At 39.8% G+C, this 20636-nt stretch overlaps 1 protein-coding gene across 2 annotated transcripts in view; it reads left to right on the top strand.

The window, feature by feature from the left end:
• The window catches only part of rgs3a (regulator of G protein signaling 3a), a gene marked incomplete at its 5' end in the record, with an annotated part of 149079 nt that overhangs the window by 114790 nt on the left and 13653 nt on the right, over positions 1-20636 (top strand). For both annotated transcript variants that reach the window (XM_080510106.1, XM_080510107.1), the window contains one exon: positions 19064-19134. In XM_080510106.1, the coding sequence (XP_080366232.1) occupies positions 19064-19134 (71 nt within the window). The remainder of the gene's footprint in view (positions 1-19063; positions 19135-20636) is intronic.

The raw sequence follows: 20636 nt of genomic DNA, 5'->3' as shown, positions 1-20636 counted from the left end.
TCAGTCACACACAGATGGTGGGGTTTTATTTTTTTTCACACATTTTGGCACATTTGCATCAGAGTGAATTTTAGCTTAAAGTGATTTATTGAGCATTTTAAGTGTTTGAAACAGTTTTCAGACATATGAAGGAAAATGTAACATGTTTTCGCAATGCAGTTTGTCCTGAAATCTACATCCAGAGAGGAAACTGGAAAAGGACTTTGATTGACAAACTAAAGAAGTCAAACTAAAGATTTTGAAATGTTTAAAAGATAGATAAATTATTAATTAGTCACAAAATCAGGTTAGTTGAGATGAGAAAAATATTCACAATGCGTTGATATTTCAAAAAATAGAGCAAAAAAAAAAAAAAAGACTAAGCGAGCTCCGACGCAGACGACATTGTTGTTCTGCAGTCGTTCTCCAGCAGAGGGAAGCAGACAACACAGTGACGCAGGTCAACCTTCAAGTGAATGTGCATCTTTTTTTCTTTGTCAGTGTTGAATGTTTCACAATAAATATACAGCTTTGCTGTGTCACTGTAAAGTTCTCAGAAACCTGTGCTTTTCCCTCAGATAGAGGATAAATAATCGCACGAGCAATGATTTCCTTCGTCACTGTTCACTACACATCTACTATCTAAATTAATCAGTATGCTTTTGCAAAAACAATGCACACCCACACACACACACACACACACACACACACACACACACACACACACACACACACACACACACACACACACACACACACACACACACACACACACACACACACACACACACACATATATAAATATATATAAAACCACACAGACATTAATAATCAACAGAGTGGTGATGTAAGTGGTCCTGCAGCTTTAATAATGGGCCAGTAACCGAAATGATCAAGTGCTCACTCTATCACCAGAGAGTATCAGAAGTGCTGCTCCTCTTTATCTGCCTCTCTTTCCACAAGTCTGTCAGCACACTCGACAGCCTTAAATGGCAGTGTGTGTGTTCGCTATGCTGAGGAGGAATGCAGCAGACAAGGCTGCAGCCTATTGGTCTTGGCAGATTCGAGGAATAATTTTACTACCTATTGGCGTCACTGACTTGGATCCGTCGAGGCTCTTTGTTTTTCCATTATTCAAAATGATCCATCAAATCCCTCATGTGTACGTTTGAGTCCAAACCCTGACCGAGAAAACTTCACATGACGACCTAAAACTGGCCACATTGATTCATGCGTCTGTGACACAGACTGAATACACGTGAAAACACGAACAGTAGAAACCAGAAATCTTCAGTACATATTGTTAAAGGGTTGTTGAGAGGGTTTCAAATAATCCTGGAGATTTTGATTCCCTTTTCATCCTGTTTTAATTTTAAGATATTCTCCTGTAATTCACAAACTACACAGTAATTGATATAGCCACATATATTATTGAAAGATATGCACAAAAAGCACTTAGGTCTTTTTTTGATTGGGTGACGTGGAATTGCAGTGGCAAGGACTGCACCTTCACAGTTAAAAAGTTCCATGTTTGCTCCTGCGAGCCTTTTGGAGTTTTCACAGTTCTGCAACTAGATGCATTTATTCTTTATTTCATAAAGTATTTGTACTCATTTAAATGATTTATAATCCATCCAAGCCTTAGTTTCCTTTTTCAATATTCTCTGTAGCTACTACCATTACTACTCACTACAAATGACTTAGTAATAAATCCTTACGTTGTTTTTGCTTGTGCGTGATGCAATATTATGTCATATAAGTGTTATTCAATCCTGACTCTTGCGTTTGCGTTAAGCATTCAACTAATAATTAAAAAAAGAAAAAAAAAGTCGCACACCACTCTGGATGACACGGATTGTCTTGTTGGTGTATGTGCCTGACAGACTGAAGACTGTGACAGAGAAGTCTCTCACCATTTTAATATGCGAAGCCCCTGCCTCATTCTGTCTGTCACCTCCTCTTTTCGTCTCTTCTTTCTCTTGCCAGGCAGTGTTTACTTGGCTTTTAACAAGCGCCAACTCTGATCCTGCCTTTCTTTCCGCTCTGAACCTCCCCCCCCCCTCTCTTGATGGTTTTAGTGGCGTCCGAGGAGAGCCAGCAACAGACATAGAGCAGTTCAAGAAAAATAGTGTCAGTTTGTTTGACTAAGAGATTTTCTTTCTGGCCTATTTAAAAGAGACTGTTTTAACCGCAGCCACTGACTGATGAAAACTGTCACAACCTAACGAATCAAACCTTCCTTTAACATATTGGTTGTTGAAATTGTCAGATTATTGAACAATACTTTTACCACAGGTGCAGATTTGAAAACTGTCCTATTTCCTGGTTGTGAAACCTTGATACTTGTGCGAGACTACATTAAAATTCCGGCCCTATAAATCAGACCTCTATTAACATCAATCTTTAGCCAACAGTCGAGCTCAACCAACCCAACAATTTCAAAAGTATAGCTGGATATTGACAGTGAAAGTATACTTTGTTTCTTTGACTGAGTTTCACAACTGCAAAGCTATACGGATAGTGTGCAAGTTGAATGAAGTGCAAGCAGTGACTGATGATCTAATCCCCTTTAATTAAACAATCCCATCATTATATTGAGAGTAAATAAAATTCACCAAATAAGCTTGAAATAAATACATTTGATATTCAGTGTGGCCATTTTAGTCTGGAACCAAACTTCTCAGAATGTTTATCTCTTGATTTTGTCACTTTATCTTCATTTTAATCTAAATTGGCTCTTTACTGTCTCTGCAACATGCAGGTCTTCACCATATATGTGACAATTACTCATTCAGAATAAGACTTCCACTTTTATAGGCGATGGCAACATGGCCGTGCAAGAAAGAAACATCATAAAAGAAAAAACATACGACTCCACACATTTACTAATAGATTTCCATCTGGTGGTTTTGATCGGTTTTGATGACCATATATGACCAAATCACTTCGTGTTCAAACGCATAAAATCCCCTCCCTTTTTCCAGACCTCACGTGATCATTCATCACGTTTCAGCTTGAGATTGCGAGCTTTGTCGGAGCTGACATGACTGGATCTAACACAGCGCTTTCAACTCCAACAGGCCAAGCATCTTGTTTATGGGCTCTGAATGTTTGTTTGAAATCCGGATAAATATCTGCCTCTCTTTCCAGACATTGAGGGGAAACAATTTGAATGTGTTTACCGGTAGTTGTGTCATGCTCAAATTTGTCAAGTATGTCGAGAGACCGTTAACATGTTGAGGACAGTGGTGCTGACGACGCCAACACGCTCGCGAGCATGCACGTGTATTCAGTCTGACAAAATTCATAAGTAAAAAGTGGCTGTTAAAAAGGTTTGGTTGTACTTTACATGTTAGTCAGATGAAGCTGCAGCCAAGTCTCTCCTTTATCTCCACCATAATTCATGTCATCTTCCCCTTTATTAGCATTATAATGTGTAGCCTTGATAATAGCGGTGCACCATTATCTAACACTGAAAATGAGACCGAGATGAACTGTCGTGTTTGGATTGCAAGAACACTCACAACTCAGCACTTAAAAGCAAACAATTTCCTCTTAATGTAGGTGCACTTTGCACACACTCAGCTCATCTATTATATCTGTCTGAAACAAACCTTCAGGGTCCTACGTAGCTCAACTAAAGTAAAAATAAATGTTCGAATGGAAGATTTGGTAGCATGAAAGTTGCACGTTATTTCTTGGGTTAAACAGTAATGGATAATCTGATCCAAAAGAATATATGAATCCGCACCTGATTCATTTGTATTGTTTCCACCAAACTTGCATTTTGGTTACGTGTCCAAGCAGTCTTAGCGTTTGTTCATAAAAGTACAGCTTTGCTTACAAATACACATTGGTGGTCTCGAAGAACTTACGACATGTTTTCGCGAGTGTCCCTTCACAAGCATTCATAGACATCTAGTGTACTGCTCTTATGAGAATAAACAACATCAGGAACTAAAATGTACTTTTCCCCTTAAAAGAAAAAAAAAAAATAGACACTTGATGTCGTGTTCAGTGCGTCATCCACACCAAACACTCAGTCGTCTTCCACAACTATTAACACTGACCTCTTACCATTCCCCTGGCCCTGATGTGCATGTTTACCTAATTTTAGCTCAAAGGTTATATTAAAACTTCGGCACAGTACTTGTTGATGCCAAGATTGTGATACAGTATTTCACTCACGTGGATCAGTCCACGTGAGCGCCTCTAAAAATAGTCTGTTTTTTACAGAATGAACCGCGAAAGAGATTCATGGAAAAGGCTTCTAAATACAGAGTATGGATGACAATTGTTCTGTCATGATACGAGTCAAAACAAGACTTTTCTTTTTTCTTTCTTTTTTTTTTTTTTTGTAGGCCAAGGTTGTATGTCAGACCTGGCACGTGTTGTTTGGCAACACTGTGACACATTGAATCGATTGCATTGAAGGTAAATATGTAATCTTCTTCTGCTTGGCTGCATAGATTTTGGCCGACATGGGACAAAAGGTCTCCAGAGTTTGAACTCTTGCAGGACATAGCCAGGCTGGATATGTCCAACGAAATGCCAAATGAGTGACGAGTAAATATTTACTGAGGAGGCTGAACAAACTGTCAGAACACAGCATCCACCCACTGGAGTATTTATTCACAAAAATGTGAATGAACTGAATTTAACGGATGTTTTCCAGGTTGTAGTGCTTCACAGCTTACTTGTGACAGTCCAACTGTATTGAGGAAGGCGAGACGTCCGTCTGTAAAACTGCCACACAAATGGAAAAACAGTTATGTAAGCCAGACAGAGAGAGACAGATCTTCGTATTCCAATTTAGAGAGGAATTCTTGTCACTCTTGAAATCAGAGACGTCTCCATTTATTTGTGGCTGAAGTGCTTCTGTGTTTTCTGGAAGCTTCCAGACAGATTGTATGTTACTCTGCCCTCTTGCTTTGTTTCTTTATTTTTTTTTTCTATTTTTTTTATTTTTTATGAAGACATTGAAAAATGAGCAAGAAATGCAGAGTGCAGGACAGTGTAAAAGTAGACCAGTAGACAAACATAACACATGGATGGAGCTATGGCATAACAAGCTTTTCTCTGTTTACCAAGCAAACATGTCCACGTTAGTCAGACGGAAAACTCTTCAGAGATGACCCTCACATTCTCTTTCTATAATTCCACACAACTGCTTTCATTCATGCTATTTCCAACTTCGGCTTGAAAGGTTATGGTACATTATAAGAGGTAAAGATCTGTGGGAAAAACAAAATACCTTAAGTGTGTCAACCTGCAGGGTATGATATATTTTGATATAGCTTGCAATGATTTCCTGAAAATGCTCTCCTATTTTACAAAATGTTAAACTCAGCTGTGAGTAGCAAATTAACACGTCTAATTTTAAGTATCCTAAATTTAAAGGGTGTTTTGGAAAAACACAAGATAAACACATTAACACATATTGTGTTTTCTTAGCCTTGAAAATTGTCATTAGGGAATAAATGTATTGGTATTTTATTTTTCTTTACGTGGATACCTTATCCAAGTTGAAAAGTCCCAACAGTTTGTGAATGTGATGAATCGAAGTCCCAACAACAACAATAAGCACACACACGTGTTGCACTATAAACAAACACACCAGTGACAAGACTACTCTTGAAAGGCTGAGTTTAATGTAAAAACCTTCAGAACGTGTTACATTTAGGACTTTGGTAATTTGCGTTATTCAGTCTTTCTTCCTGTGTTCTGTTTGACAGAAGTGCCACCATGTGTGTGTGAGAGTGTGTGCGTGCGTGCGTGCGTGCGTGCGTGCGTGTCTGAGAGATTTTCTGCCTTTTATGCCTGTGAATGAGAATGTTTAAATGTTTTGTGACCCTGAATGTGACCCTTTAATAAATCTAACAAACAATAAAACTTACAACTCTTAAGAAATGGATCCAAGCCTGGTGATGATGTACATTTTCATACTACATAGCCAAACCTTTTAGCAGAGTATTATAATCCCGGAATAGAAGATTATTTCTTTGTAATTCCCTGAATAACCCTCTTAAATCATTAAATGCTTTACGACCCTCAAAGGAGCGTGAAAAACTTTTGTAAGTTTTATACTGTTTCTCTTTTAGACTACGAGGACTAATCCATTATGAATTTTGGGGATTATCTTCCAAACACCTTTCATTGCTCTCCAAAATCTACTGCTGTGGTTAAAATACATGCATGATGCAATAAGGCCATATTTCAGTCAATTTGAGAAATGTAATGCAATTGGAGACAGTTTAGGCTATTTAAAGAAACCATGAAAAAAAGAACTAATTCAGCTTTTTATTTCATATCTGCAGAAAGTATTTAAGTATTTACAAAGAGAGGTTCTGACACGTCATGTTTTGAATCCATGTGAGTTACACCACCACCTGCAGAACTATTTCAGATCATTTCCAAGAACAAACTGATGCACTGCTGCTATTTTCCACCCGAAATGAAAGCCATTTATCTCGTTGAACTTCATAACGCCTCGCGACCTCATGAGAGTTCAAAGCTTCCCACGTTAATCCTTCTTGCCAGGGAAGCTCCCACATGGCCGCTCAAAAAAAAAATTTTTTTTTATACTCCTTTATTTGTTTTCACCCTCACGGCACAAAGACGGATCCATGTGGATTTCCATCCTTTCACAAATCTGCACCTAAACGTGCACTAATCCCAGACTAATGAAGCTAGCCTATTGTTGAGTGATGATAAATTGTTTGGCTTAATGTGATCATTCAGGGGGGATTCATGAGCTTCTTGGATGTTTGCTGCTGTGTGTGAATCTGTGAGAACACACTGTTTACATACATTAAATCGAACATCCCCCCAAAAAATACTGGGAAGGCTCTGCCCTGATTGAGTGGAAATTGAAAACAGTCAAGCACTAGTTGTTTGACATGTGCTGAGAGCATTGATGCAATAAAATCACCAATAATGCTACAGCATTGGTGTTGTTTCCTTTGGGTGAAATAAATTGAAGAAAACAATAGAAAACATAACTCTTATGAATGCAGCCGAGATGGTCAGAGCCGGGAAACCGCCACGTGCCGTGTGCAATGTTTTATCAACAACCGGAGTTGATGGTAAACATGACTAATGCAATAACGCTAAAGCACATCACACACTTTCTGTGTGAGCTTTGTGCAATACACAGCAATTACAAACAACCCTGCGATTTTCCTGAGTGACCTTTATAGTTAAACACTCTGTTATGTGTTTTGTTGATGTCTCTGGGTCGTCAGACGTGACGCCCATGCCACGGCACTTAATCGCGGGACTCGTTCCCGGTTGACCGACACTCAGCGCCCACCTCAGTGGCCTGCGGTGTGTCCCAATGGGTCATTGCGGGTTGGGTACTCGGATTGGCGTCACTGGCACAAGAAAGCCCCCTCCTGACATTCTACTAATCCAAGAGAGGATCCAGAAGGCCTCTGGTTTCATAGTTGTGTCCTGTGTGTGTGTGTTCGTATAGAGGTGTTTACAGTGCTTGTTGCCATAGCAGTGTTTTGCCTGAGTCAGGGAAGGCTTACATAAATGTTGATGAATGGTTTCTTGTATACTAACACGCATGTCGGAGCACCAACGCACACAAACTTCATAAGCGTTGCGTTTGGATTGCAAAAGTTTTGATTCGAGGAATGAACTTAATGTACAATCTGCCTCAAATCATTTCATTGAGAGAACATAACATCCATACAACACATTTGGTTGTATAAAAACATCCAAACGTACTGTACGTGTTCCACAACAACATAGTTTTATAAGGACGACACAAATAGAGATATACTGCAGTCATCTGTTACAATAATATTAGAATTATTCAATAAAGTGATCAGGTTAGATAATGGCGACTTTTTCAGATGTGAATAATCCATGGTAAATGATTTACTTTTCTAAAATTCTACTTGAAATAGCTTAAAAATGTCAATTTTTGAACACTTTTGAAAGGTTTTTCTTCTGAGGTCACTCTGTTCAAAATCAGCACAAGATTGTTAGAGTAATGTTCAGTTTAATTGTTTGCAACTTAATTAAGTTTCTAGGATAATTTGTGTATTAATCGATCCATTAGGACTGAGAACATCATGTTCACAGTTTGTCCTCCAGAAAATTGACGTCATCTTCTTCATGAAACACTTTGGAGGGAAATGCACACAATCAGGAAAGAATACACAGTATGTATGTGCTAAAATGTGCAAAAATGTGCAAAAAGAAAGATATAAAATAAAACTTAATTGTAAAGAGAAAATATTTTTAGTGCTATTTGACAAATGGCTTCAGCACCTGATGCTGAAATGTTACAATTTGAGGAATCTGCTGGTATGTTGTTCAGCAGAACCACACAGCAGGAGACACTTTGAAGGCCTATATCTTTTTTTTTTATGTGTACATCCCACCAGACACCCCAAAAACAACAACAAAAAAACATTGTACCGTATCTGTATATGAAGTATGTGGTCCAGACCAGCATCTTGGACTCACAACTGTGTAGATGCACATACAATAAACAGGACACGGCCACACACTCTCACTCACACTTCCCAGGAGGCGAGTGTCAGGATGAACAATGCTGGTGGGACGATGGGAGCACACATGCCGTCCTCACAGGATGAGAACAGGGTCAAGGGAACGATCAGCCCCGGAGGTAGACCCACGGAAATCAGAGTTCATGCTTTGATATTAGAATAAAGCATGTGTTATGAAATAAAACATTGGATTAGGTTGAATAACCATTTTTCTGGATGACTGGAGGTTTTTTTTTGGGTTTTTTTGCTGCTAGCAGCTTCCTATTATGATCAAAACAAATGTCCAGTATGTTCAACATTTAATCTCGGAGTAGAGCTCCTAAGGTGACGAGCGCAAAAAGTAAAAAATTTAAAATCCAGTTAGTTTTCTCTGGAGACAGACTATCTATATTTTAATCAATGACTGTTATGGAACAATTGCATAACCTGAATAGTTTATGAGTTGTATTCACGAGGAATCTCTAAAACAAACCTTTTGTCACAAATTCCATTTGCAAAAAAAAAAATCACACTGATTTTGTTGTTGTTCTTGCCGTTTCGACACGTGTCGGTTTGAACTTGATGTTTTTCTTCAGTACTGCAGCAGTCCATACATCATAGGGATTTCTGCGTGTTGGGTGTTATTTTACACATTGGGCTTGGACCTATTTGCGAACAAACATGAGCATTCCTGTTCAAGCTGTTGCTTCTCTTTCAATCAAAAGTCCTTTGCGGCTTGGAGCTGAGAGTCACAAGATCAGATGCTTTAATGTTTTCCGTCAGTCGACATCTTGAGGCCAACAGTGCAGCCAGATATCCCCCCCGAGCGTTTGTTGTTGTGTGTCGCTCGCCCCACCCAGGGGAGGTGAAGTCTGACCTTAACCAGAGCAGGTGTGTGACCCTCTTCATTCCCTCGCTGCCTCGGCTGGAATCTCTCTCACACAATTCTTCCCCTCCCTCCACAAATGCCATGACTCGGTAGCCTTTCTTTCCTAGAAACGGTTTTATGGAGCACAGTCGTTTGCTTTGGACGCAGAGGGAAGAACCTCCGAGTACAGACCTGCTGAAGTCGGTATCGAAAATACATGCTGAAGGTGGTATTTTGTCAAATCTGCAGATCGGTCTGCAGGTAATAAAGAGATTTATTGCAAGTGCCATGTTGCAACATGTGACTGCGACGTCGGGCCAGCGTGACAGTGATGGATGCTTCTTATATAAATGTTGAGATACTGCGTCGCAGTGTGTTTTGAGAAATTAGTTTAAACTGAAGCAGTGTCACTTTATGGAAGTGTACTGCATCCACAATCAATTACAAAACAATGTCTCTCATATACCATGATAGTTTAAAAAAACAGAAAACAGCTCAGATTTATTTATTCATTAATTCATTTTTTTCAACTATGAGTTTCTTTTTAATTGAGTAACAGTTTGAATTATACTTATATGTCAGAATTTTTTGGGGAAGAGGTTAATTTTTGGAGGTGACGGGTGTTTTTAAGAAGAAAATGTTTAAAAAGTCGAAGTTGTGCTCTTAATATCTAAACTACATACATTGGCTGCATTCCAAAACATATGCTTGTGGTTATTTTTTTAAATCTCAATTCCCCTTATGTGTGTCCAAATGTTTCTGTCTCTCTTACACATGTGCAGGCTCCAGCTCATTGCAACCCTAACTTGAATATAGTGAGAAACAAGGCTTGATGAATTAATAGATTGATATTCAAAGTAGGTTATTCACAGGTGGAAATACCCAATTTTCTTGTAACATTCATTTGAAGTAAATTCCTTCCTTTTGAGTAGGCGTGTCAAACGCACAGCCCTCTGGCTAACACTGAGCCACCAAATACCTTTCTGCTTCCAATTTGTTGAGTATTTTAGTAATATTAGTGTAGTGGACATATCGCAACACTGAGACCCAAGCTGGGACATGAGTGATACAGCACAGATAGACAGAAAGAAAAAACCGTGGGAGAAATATTTTCAGAAATAATGATTAGATATAAGTATTAGTACTTTTTGGTGGCAACAAAATTCTCTGAGAAAAAGTCTTTTATCGACATGTTTCATTTCATCGTGTTTTGCACTAGTATCAGTCACTGTACTGCCAATAATAAAATAGAAATTAATTAAATTAAAATAATTTTTCTCATTTCCAGTTGTTCAGGTTTTCTAGAAAGATATTCATATAAATTAAATCAAATTGAGTTGTAGATACTATATTAGTTCTTGAGAAAAGTTAGATGTAATATTGTAAAGAAGTGCTAGAGTTGCCGCAACTGTTTGAAATTCACACAATGCTGCAGAAGTAACCTAAATAAACAGAACAGCTTTATAACAAAACCTATTTTCATGGTCTGCCCCAGTCTGCCGACAGCCAGTTGGGAATCACCGGAGCTCAGTTTCTCTCGATGGTTGGCCTGAGCATTGGTACTTTCTTGGGGAAATCTTAAGTGGCTGCAGCCATTCAAAATTCCGAGCAGAAAGGTCGAGCGCTGGTGAGAAAATCTCAATAGCATTTTGAAGGATAGCACCAGTTCCCGAAGCTGGGTAACCCAACGGCCAGAGGCAAAGGATCGGAGAAGTGACGTCGGCCCCGGCATTGTTCATTAACATCCTGTGGCATGGGAAGCCCTCATGGAGGAAGCAGCCATCTCCTTAAAAGTGTTGAATAACAGGAGGCAGAGGAGAGTCGGATCACAAAATACACAACCTCACACACACATATCCTTTTCTGTGCTGCCTCTCTTTCTCTGGAAGAAAATCACAGGCACATGCACACAAACACACACACACACACACACACACACACACACACACACACACACACACACACACACACACACACACACACACACACACACACACACACGCACACACAATGTCTCTATTGTACCTGCTTTCATTATGCAGTTTGAGTTCGACTGAGTCAGTATCCTGTTCGTAGGTCACTGAGTTTATTTTCAGATATTACTGAATATTGTATTTCTTGTCCCATTGTGTGCTCTACAGATGTGTTTGTGTGTGGGACCGTGTGTGTTAGCCCGCCATCGGGTATTCAAATCTACAAGGTACACACACACACAATCGCACTGCCACGTCTTTAACCGAAAGTTTACGTAATCCCAAATATCCTAATATTTTGTAAAGGAAGTTGGAAAAATATTTCCTGTGACATAACTTGAAATTGTGTGAAAATAAGCCCATGGCATTTTGGCAGTTATGTAAATGCACATAAAAGACAATTGTAGCGACAAAACATGTCAGGAATGTTTAGACAAGGATTTTGATATAAAACAACACATGAAGTACTGAGAACAACGTATCAGACCTTAAAGAAAATGTTTAAAGAGTTCATGGACATATAATTAGAAGCCTTTGGAAAAGTTGATTTGAGGCCCGTTTCATATGTGGACAAGAATTCTTGATTATTATTATTAACGCACCCAAACTGAACGAAGCATTTCTTCCTTGTTTCTCGAATAGATTTGAAAGCCTTTATTCAACTGTTTCCCATAACCACGTGTTTTCTGGCTCCTATCAAGTCTCCATTGTTTCTCCTTTGCTGATATGAGAGAGAACAGAGACTTCTGTTTTTTATCTCCCTTCACGTACTTTCCTTCAACTCTTGGCATGAATATAGGCGAAAGCGTTGACACATTCAAAGGCAAGAAATAGCAAAGATTAAAATCTATGGTGTCTGGGGCCTCATACTGTCCCAATGCAAGTGGATACTTATTGGATTTTAATAAGTTACCAGTTTTCTAACTTTATATACAAACAAATAAGCATTGTATTAGCAGAATGGAAGACATTTTGACAATAATCAGTCCTTGAATCTGACTGACCGGATCAAACTGAAAGTTTTATGGATGCTAACGAAGCAAGATGTCAGTAAAATACATTATACAAAAGTAAATAAAATTTTAATGTAACAATATCTATTTTTTTTAAATATTGCTTTTCTACTGAAGGAAAAGAGTCTAGAAGCATGCATCTCTTATAATAATGAGACTCTTTGGCAATAATTGCACTTTACTCTCAGTGGAGCTACAAATTGCAGTAAATCACAGCAATCCTGCGGGGTATCACTGCGGGAAGCCACTGTATTAGAGTTCAACTAAGAGCTAGCTGAAGTGTTTGTGTAGTTTTGAAATTAAACCATAAATAAGTTGCACAAACCTGGAGACAACTGCAATTCTCCTGCAATAGTCCTGCAGTTTAGTATTTTAACTCTGGCGAAGACTGATTTGATATATTTAAATGTTCAGTATAAAGCAGCGTGCTGCAGCCTAATAAGTTGTTAACACGTGCCTCACACTCCTGATGGAGAGTGTATCGCAGCAGACTGTGACTGTGACTCATGTCATGTCCCATCCTGTGTGTGCTGCTGTCTGTCTGCTGCAGGCTCAGTTTCTCATTACAAGAGTGAAAACAGGAGGAGTTTATAATTAACTCACACTAATTCTAGGGTGAAAAAAAAACATGAAAAGAACAAGTTATTCAGATTTTGCCTTATTAGATTTTGCAAACATAATTATTCTTGTCACTCCATATGACTCTACAATGAAAATATGTTTGGCCACATGGAGAAAATCATGTGCATTATTATCTCTTCTAGTTTTATTTCTTTTCAATGTATGATGCTAGAAAGCGTCAACCTTTAATCTGCAGTGCAGCTTTTTTTAATGCTAGAGAAGGTAGTTACAAAGGAGAAAAGCTTAACAAGCACTATTTTTGGACTTCTTGCAGATATTACCCTCACAGAAAGTTAAAGGAACACAGCAATATAATGGCAGCAAAGCTGATCAGATCTCGGATCACGGCTGGGTATGACACAATGCCAGGAAACTGGGCTCAAACCCAAATGACATATCTAGCTTCACTTCATGGTAATGGAGATTATCTGGGTCCCTCTAACATTGTACAGACGTCAGCTTGTCATCAACAACATGACTGGTGAGTGAAAAGAAAGGCTCAGAGGAGGTCTATTGGAAAAACAGAGCAACAAGGATTGAAATGGTGAGAAGATTAAATACGCAAAGATCAAGATTAATTCGTTCATCCCTGGGGTTCAGGCTGTTTGAGCTGACTGGGTCAAGAATGTTTCTGGGCTTCGTTCAAAATATTTTCTCTTCAATGTGTTTGTTAGTCCAGCATGTTTAGTGAGACGACACCGAGGGTTCTGCCCTTTCCCGTCAGGGAGTCACAGCCCGGTGTCGCCCACCCTGGCCACGTGCACATGCAATTGTTTTCATGAATGTTTAAGTCCCGCTTTAGTGTTGTCCGAAAACGTGTTTGGCCATACGATTTCTTCCACTGGTGCGTGCATATATGTACGTAGTTGCACTCCGAGTGCACGTGTGTTGCACACATGTTGCCTGTTAATCCCGTATCTGTGCATCTGCACAGCCATGCTGCAACCCTTGACATTGGTTCAACATCTACATCCCCCGCCTCGGGCGGCCGTACCGTCATGTGGTCTTCAGCAAATTCTGTGTTCTTTGGCTGACTTCGGTGTGGCATGGGAGGAGTGTATCTTGCACATTGAGACACAAACACACATCGAGGTTATTTTTAGGATCGACTGTTTAATGCTCCACTGCCCATTGCTGTGCGTGCGTGCATGTCTCTGTCTTAGTCTCCTGTGCAGGATGCTAAGTTGTTTCTATCCCCTGAAAACAACTTGACAAGAACTAAAAACTTAACAATATAACATAACAACAATAAACTTAAAATGTTGTGATATAGATTTTTGCTGTACTCGTAATACTAGACAGTTTGATCCAATAAGCAGCTGTAAAATCTATTAAAAAAAAAGAAATTATAACTCAGTCTGATTGTGTATGAGGATGGATGGCTGTTGCCTTCCTTGCGGTGCGTTTAAGTTCATCTGCACACTAAAGCCACAGCAGCTGCTGTACTTCGGTGTATTGTTATATTACAGGGTGACCGGTCTGCAGCTCACATTCGGCCCCCGGTGATTTAAATCAATACCAACGCTCGGGTGTGAGGTTATAATGCTGTCCTTAAAACAAAGCATGTAGTAGAGTTTAATGTGACTCTTGCTAGACAATCACAAATCTTTGGGTTCATATTGATAATACGAACAAATGTTGTTGTTATTATGTGTCACTTTCCTCCTACTTCAAAGTTATGTGGCAGCTTGTCACATAAAATCCCAATAAAATACATTTACTTTTGTTGTTGTAATGTGGCAACATGTGATAACGTTCAGAGGGTATGACTACTTTTGCAAGCCACTGTACATCTGGAATACCAATTTTATGGGGACGTTTGTTTAGACTAAAATCAGTCTTTATATTAAAAAAGACAAACAATAATAAGAAAAGTCATTACTGTAAAATGATTAGTATTTTGCAATAACAAGGTCAACACTGAGTTTTTTGGGATTGTTAAATGAAGCACAGATTCCAAAAAAGAAAGACTCTCCACCTTGTTACACTATTAATTCTCATTTCTGGCTCATGCCCTTGTGAAAGCATTGGAGAAGAATACATTTAAAGTGTCGTCTATCCAGTAATAGGAAACGTTTTTTTTTCTATTCAAGGTTGTTATTCAGGAAGGGTGGTGGAGATTTGTTAAAGCCAGTTATGTCTCTTCTCAGGTGGAATTTAGTCAATGTCCTCTTGCACTCTCACCCTTATAAATACAAATTAAAAGGAAGCTGGGAAGCCATTTATACTCTTTATGAAACTGTACTGTTGTAAATTAAACAAGTTCTTTGAACACATATTGGACTTTCCACTGACATGATGGAGCCATGTTCCTTAATTTTGTTCATTGTAATCGTGTTCAGACAAGAGGTTTAGCATGGTGGGGCATATGAAAGTTGATTTCATAAATCTGCATGTCGATTTCTTTAATTTCACTATATGTTTTTTTTTCCTGTTTTAGCTCAAGTACCTTTAATAGCACAGTTGTGCTCTAAAGTAAGAGTAAGAGTTTGCACATATTTCTATGAGAATGGCCTGTTATTGCAAGAAAACAATCATATTTCCCACTGTGTGCATCCATGTGGATCTCATTCAGTTGGCACGTAGCAGTCTGGTGTGAAGGCAGCGTCCAGCCTGTACATTCGCGCCGACCTGACATTCGAGGACAAACGTCTCTAAAGAGGGCAAAGTCTGCGTCTTTTTCCAGTTGTGGTCTGCAGTTTCAGGGAAACGTCTGGCTCATGGCCCCACGGAGACTGGGACTCCCCTGTTGTGCTGCTCCCTCTGAGATTAATCATTAGGTTTTTTTTATGTCCCTTGTGAACTGCCGTGACTCAATCTCCATTCATGCAGATCCATCTGCACTGTATTAAAAGCCAGTTGTTAAAAGATTACTTTCGCTAACTAGAGTTGGGCGCCCTTTAATACACGGATGTTTGGACTAAAAATGCATCGTTTTTGTATTGTAGTTTCATAAGAATTTCACTGTAATGCAGAATGATTTACTTTGACCGTATTGCACATGTGCAGTATCAGAATTTCAGGAAAGGTCAGGTTTCCCCATTTATGTGGAGGAGGGTTTTCCAAAAGTTTTATTTTCAGTGAGTCTGAGCACCATTGTCTCATAAACAGACCCCCAAAACTGATTGTAACTTTATCGTTTTCACTTGAAAACCTTGTGCAAATTGGCCCTTAGTGGCAAAAAACTGCAACTTCAGCGCAAAATTGCTCTGTTAGACATTTTTGATCCATTATATCAAACATGAGCGAAAACTGGCCTGTGACAGTTTTCAGTTCGTCCCACATGATGAACTTGCAAACTGTAAAAACAAAAAAATAAATGTTAACATTTGCAGAACCTCTTTCTTTTTATCTTTTTTTTTTTTTTTTTTTTACTTTAAAACTGGCAGAAAGCCCAGAGTTGTGTACATCTCTGGTTATTTTTATCATCAATTAACTGGTCCAGCCTGATTTACATACTATTTTATAAGATTAGGGGCAGCTCTGGCTCAAGTGTACAGCAAGTCCAGACACTGGCAGTTTAATCTCCAGTTCTTTCCGTGTCTGGTGTTAAAGTGTCCTTGGGCAAGACTCTGAATCCTAAGTTGCTGTCAATGCAGGAGAAGCACATTGCATGGCTGCTCGGTTAATGCAGTAGAAAGTGCTTTGAGTCTCTTCAATCACTTGAAATGTGCTACATACGTGAAGTTTATTTCCAATAATGTCTCCAGCAATTCTTCATAATGTTTGTTCCCGACAATAACACGTTTTGCATAAAATGCCTCATTGATCTGAATATATTAAGTCCTTCTGGTATATTTTGTTATATTGCCGTGCAAACTTAACACTTTTTGTATTTGTGCAAATAAAGACAGATGCATTTGTTAACCCATACAGCCAGTGTAATCTGGAACTGGTGTTTTTTGTTTTTTTTTTCCATCGTTTTGCAGCTCTATTTTGCTTCTGCTCTCAGCCTCCACTTATTTATAGATGGCTCCTACATAACACACACTCATTCACCTTTCACACTTAACTGTGACTTCAGCCAGAGAGCTTGGAGTGCATCAGTGTACACTTCCTTCAATGACAACCCCCAATCTCAGTGGGAGAGATGAGTTACAAAAATGGTAGTGGTGCTTTCTGTACTTACAGGCTTACAGGACAAATCCACGAACAGACCTGAAACATGAGAACAAAAACGAAATTGAGCACATTCAATAAGAATGAACTCGCTATAGTGTGGGGTTTAAAGCTGCCCTGAGGTCGAAAGTCATTAATGCTTTGTACACACCTACATTAGCATCCAGCATGGTGAAATTTACAACCCTGGCTAGACCTCCTCCATCTGTCTCGCTGACAGAAACCTTGGGAGGAATGAAAAGAACAAAAGCACATCAAACACTTTGAGGAACCCAAATGGCTTTTGTCTGTAAAATATTCAAGATACAAGGAGATTGCTTGAAGATTTGAAAGGAAGATAAGGCAACAGCTCAGCTTGAAGAGAGATATTGCTTTTGGAGGAAAAAACAAAAATGGGCTCGATCTCGGTGGTGCAGGAAATCAAAGATCCGATGTCATGAAACTAATAGCAAGAACCTTAAATAGCCCTGAAGGTTAAAAATGTCCACGCTGCCTTTCCAACATGAACAAGCCAACAGCCCACTTGATGATTTAATTCTGAATGTCAACAAATAAGCAATAACACACAAGAAAAACTCATAAAATGAGTGCATGTCTCATGGAGCAACCTTGTCTCATATTCCACCTTCTTTTTTGGTCCTCCTTTGTCGTTGTCGGTGTAATTCACTGCCCAGGCTCACCAACAATGCAGAAGCACAACAGGATATGAGTTTGGACAGCTGGTACATGTAGAGTGGCTCCACATAAATGGATGCATGATGCAGGAAATCTTTTTTTTTTTTTTTTTTGCTCCCCAGGCTCTGCATTATTGTTTAAATACAATAACAGCCACACAAACACAAAGAGGCTGTTCTTACTGAATGCACGCACATTTGGACTCATGAAATCATTTGGACCCTCATATTCATAACTTATTATTATATTAATGAGAACACTCGGTGCGGCATGTGGGAACTCATCAGACAAGAGTTCAGATGAAATCTTTAACAGTGCATGTAAAAGTGTCTAATGTCCTCGACTGATGGAAAACAGCAGCTCCGGTGTGCACAACATTGTGCTTATTGTAGATTCCAGAGGCAAAAAAAATATTTTATAAAACACTCGTGAAACCTTGTCACCAACTGCTGTTTTCGATCCCGAGAGAAACTTTCAAAACTGTCATTTTATTCCCACAACGTGACAACACCTTGAAGAAATCAGGTTTCTCTCAAATCTTCTCACTCTTTGGAAAAAAAAAAAACTGCCAAGGCTGAAACTCAAATTTGTGTCCCACACAGATACAAACACACACCATGTGTTGCCAGCTGTGGTCAGTATCTGGCCCAACTGTGTGTATTGCACTAATACAATGGCTCATTATGTAGAGCCTCTCTCACACACACACACACACACACACACACACACACACACACACACACACACACACACACACACACACACACACACACACACACACACACAATGGGGCTGCTTCAGGCCATCAGATTAGTGGAGATTGACCCCTTCCCCACCCTGAAACAACTTCCCTTTTTACTCCGAACCAATGAAAATGGTGGGTTGGCAGAAAGTGTAATGTGAAACCATGGGTCTTGGCTCAACACTTTAAACCTCGGGCACAGTTGGAGGCCATCAGAAACAACAGCTGTAGCCTTTCACACTCTCTCACTCTCGCAGTTTCCCATTACTTCGTCCCGTCCCAGACGTTCACTGTGTCCGAGCACCATCACATACCTCAGACAGCTTTGCGGGATTTACACCGGGGACTACTGCTATGGATTAACCCCTTTGGTGGCTGGCTGTGTTTGTTACAGACCCGACTGGTCTGAGTTGAGCTTAGCTGGACACACTGCAGACTTACTTACAAGTCGCTTTCTGTTACCTGCTGCAGAGTCGAAGTCAACTGCCCCGTCTGCATGAGACCACAGGGCCCTCTTTCTGTGTGGAGGGTGGATGATGCATTTTGTCCTCTCCTTCCTCTCCCCTCAGCTGAGCTCCGGATCCCCCTGTAGCTGCGAGGTCAGCCCCGACGGAACAAAGAAGAAGAAATCCAAGAACCTGTAAGTCCTCAAATCACACATTATCCTCCTGTGTTTCGTTCTGTGCGGTTGTTTTCAAGTTCCCTGCCTGGCAGGCTCATGAGTTGTGACTCAGAAAATAGCATTTTCTTATTTCTCTCCATGTGGATTTAATATAAAACACCTTCAAACCTCCACCACAAAACCAAAAAAAGTATTGAGATACTTAATAGAGACTTCATCCATAATTCCCTCGCTTTGTTGACTGGATGTGACAGTGGCAAGGCTTTGATAGTTACTGACAACTATATCCACTGTTCATTCAACAGCCTTCAGGTTTCATGCTAATTTAATCAACACTATTTCATTTGGCATCAGTTTCAAAGCCTCGTCCAAACATTTCTTGTTTTCAATGGTTGTCTGGCATCCAAGCACATTGTGAATGACAACGATGGCCTGTATCACAGCCAAGTGGCGTAGATCTGAGACATCTGGCTTTAGTTTGAGCGTGTGAGCAGGGGTGCGACCCCGAAGAGCTGAGAAAGTGACAGTTAATCAACACCGTAATGTCCATTGCCGTTACAGATTTAATGGTGAATAATTAATCGAAACAAAATCCTCCTGATTTTCTTCTCTTACAATTGAATGTAAGTGTATTTGCAGCTAATTCAGTTCACAAGTGTTTCGCCACTTATTATGATCTGTGTAGTGCCACGTGTGCCCACGCAGACCTGCGACTGCAGGAGCATGTTTGAGGACGGAGGTGACAGTGAGACCTGTGTAATGCTGCTCATCGACTCCCTAATTAAGTGATAAAAGATGTATGTGTGCTGCTGCTGCTGCTGCTGACGTGTGTGGCACCAGATGTGTGCCTTGTGTTGTCAGCGGGGCGATAAGAAGGACGCAAGGGTCTTTGTTTGACTGTATTTGCGGGTGTCGACACTTCGGTGATTCATCAGCTGTTCAGTCTGCTCCTCATCAACATGAAAGCACTTCTTCTGCATCACGGACAATAAAACAGCCGCTGTCCTTTTAGTCCTGGTTGTCACCCGTTGTCTTGCTCGCACAGTTAAAAAGTTCTGTTTGGTAAAACAGAAGATTAAGGGATTAAAATTCCATTTATTTATTTTTTATTTTTTGGTTGCTTGTTCTTTGTCAGCATAGTTTCACTTTAATTGCTTCAATAAAACAGGAATTCTGTGAAAACAGGAAGAATTTGGGGGAATAGGAATGTCTCATTTTACGTTCAGTTGTTTTTGGAGCCTTTGTTCCGACTCTGAGACACAGTTTATTACTTTATCGATGTTATCAAGGCTGCACGGTGGCCTCACAGCAAGGTTATCCTTGTTCCAGTCGAACTTGGAGCCTCCCCGTTGTGTGGAGTTTGCATGTTTCTCCCGTGCATGTGTTTCCTCCCACAGCACAAAAACACGTAAATCTTGACTCTAAATTGTCTGTAAGTTTCAATTTGACTGGGAGTGTTTCCTGCTTTCACGCAGTCTGCTGGGATTGGCTCCAGTCCCCCGCAGCTCTGAAATGGATCT

This window comes from Blennius ocellaris (assembly GCF_963422515.1).
Source record: "Blennius ocellaris genome assembly, chromosome: 15".
Classification (NCBI taxonomy): Eukaryota; Metazoa; Chordata; class Actinopteri; order Blenniiformes; family Blenniidae; genus Blennius; species Blennius ocellaris.
This window is presented reverse-complemented; position numbering and strand designations above follow the sequence as displayed.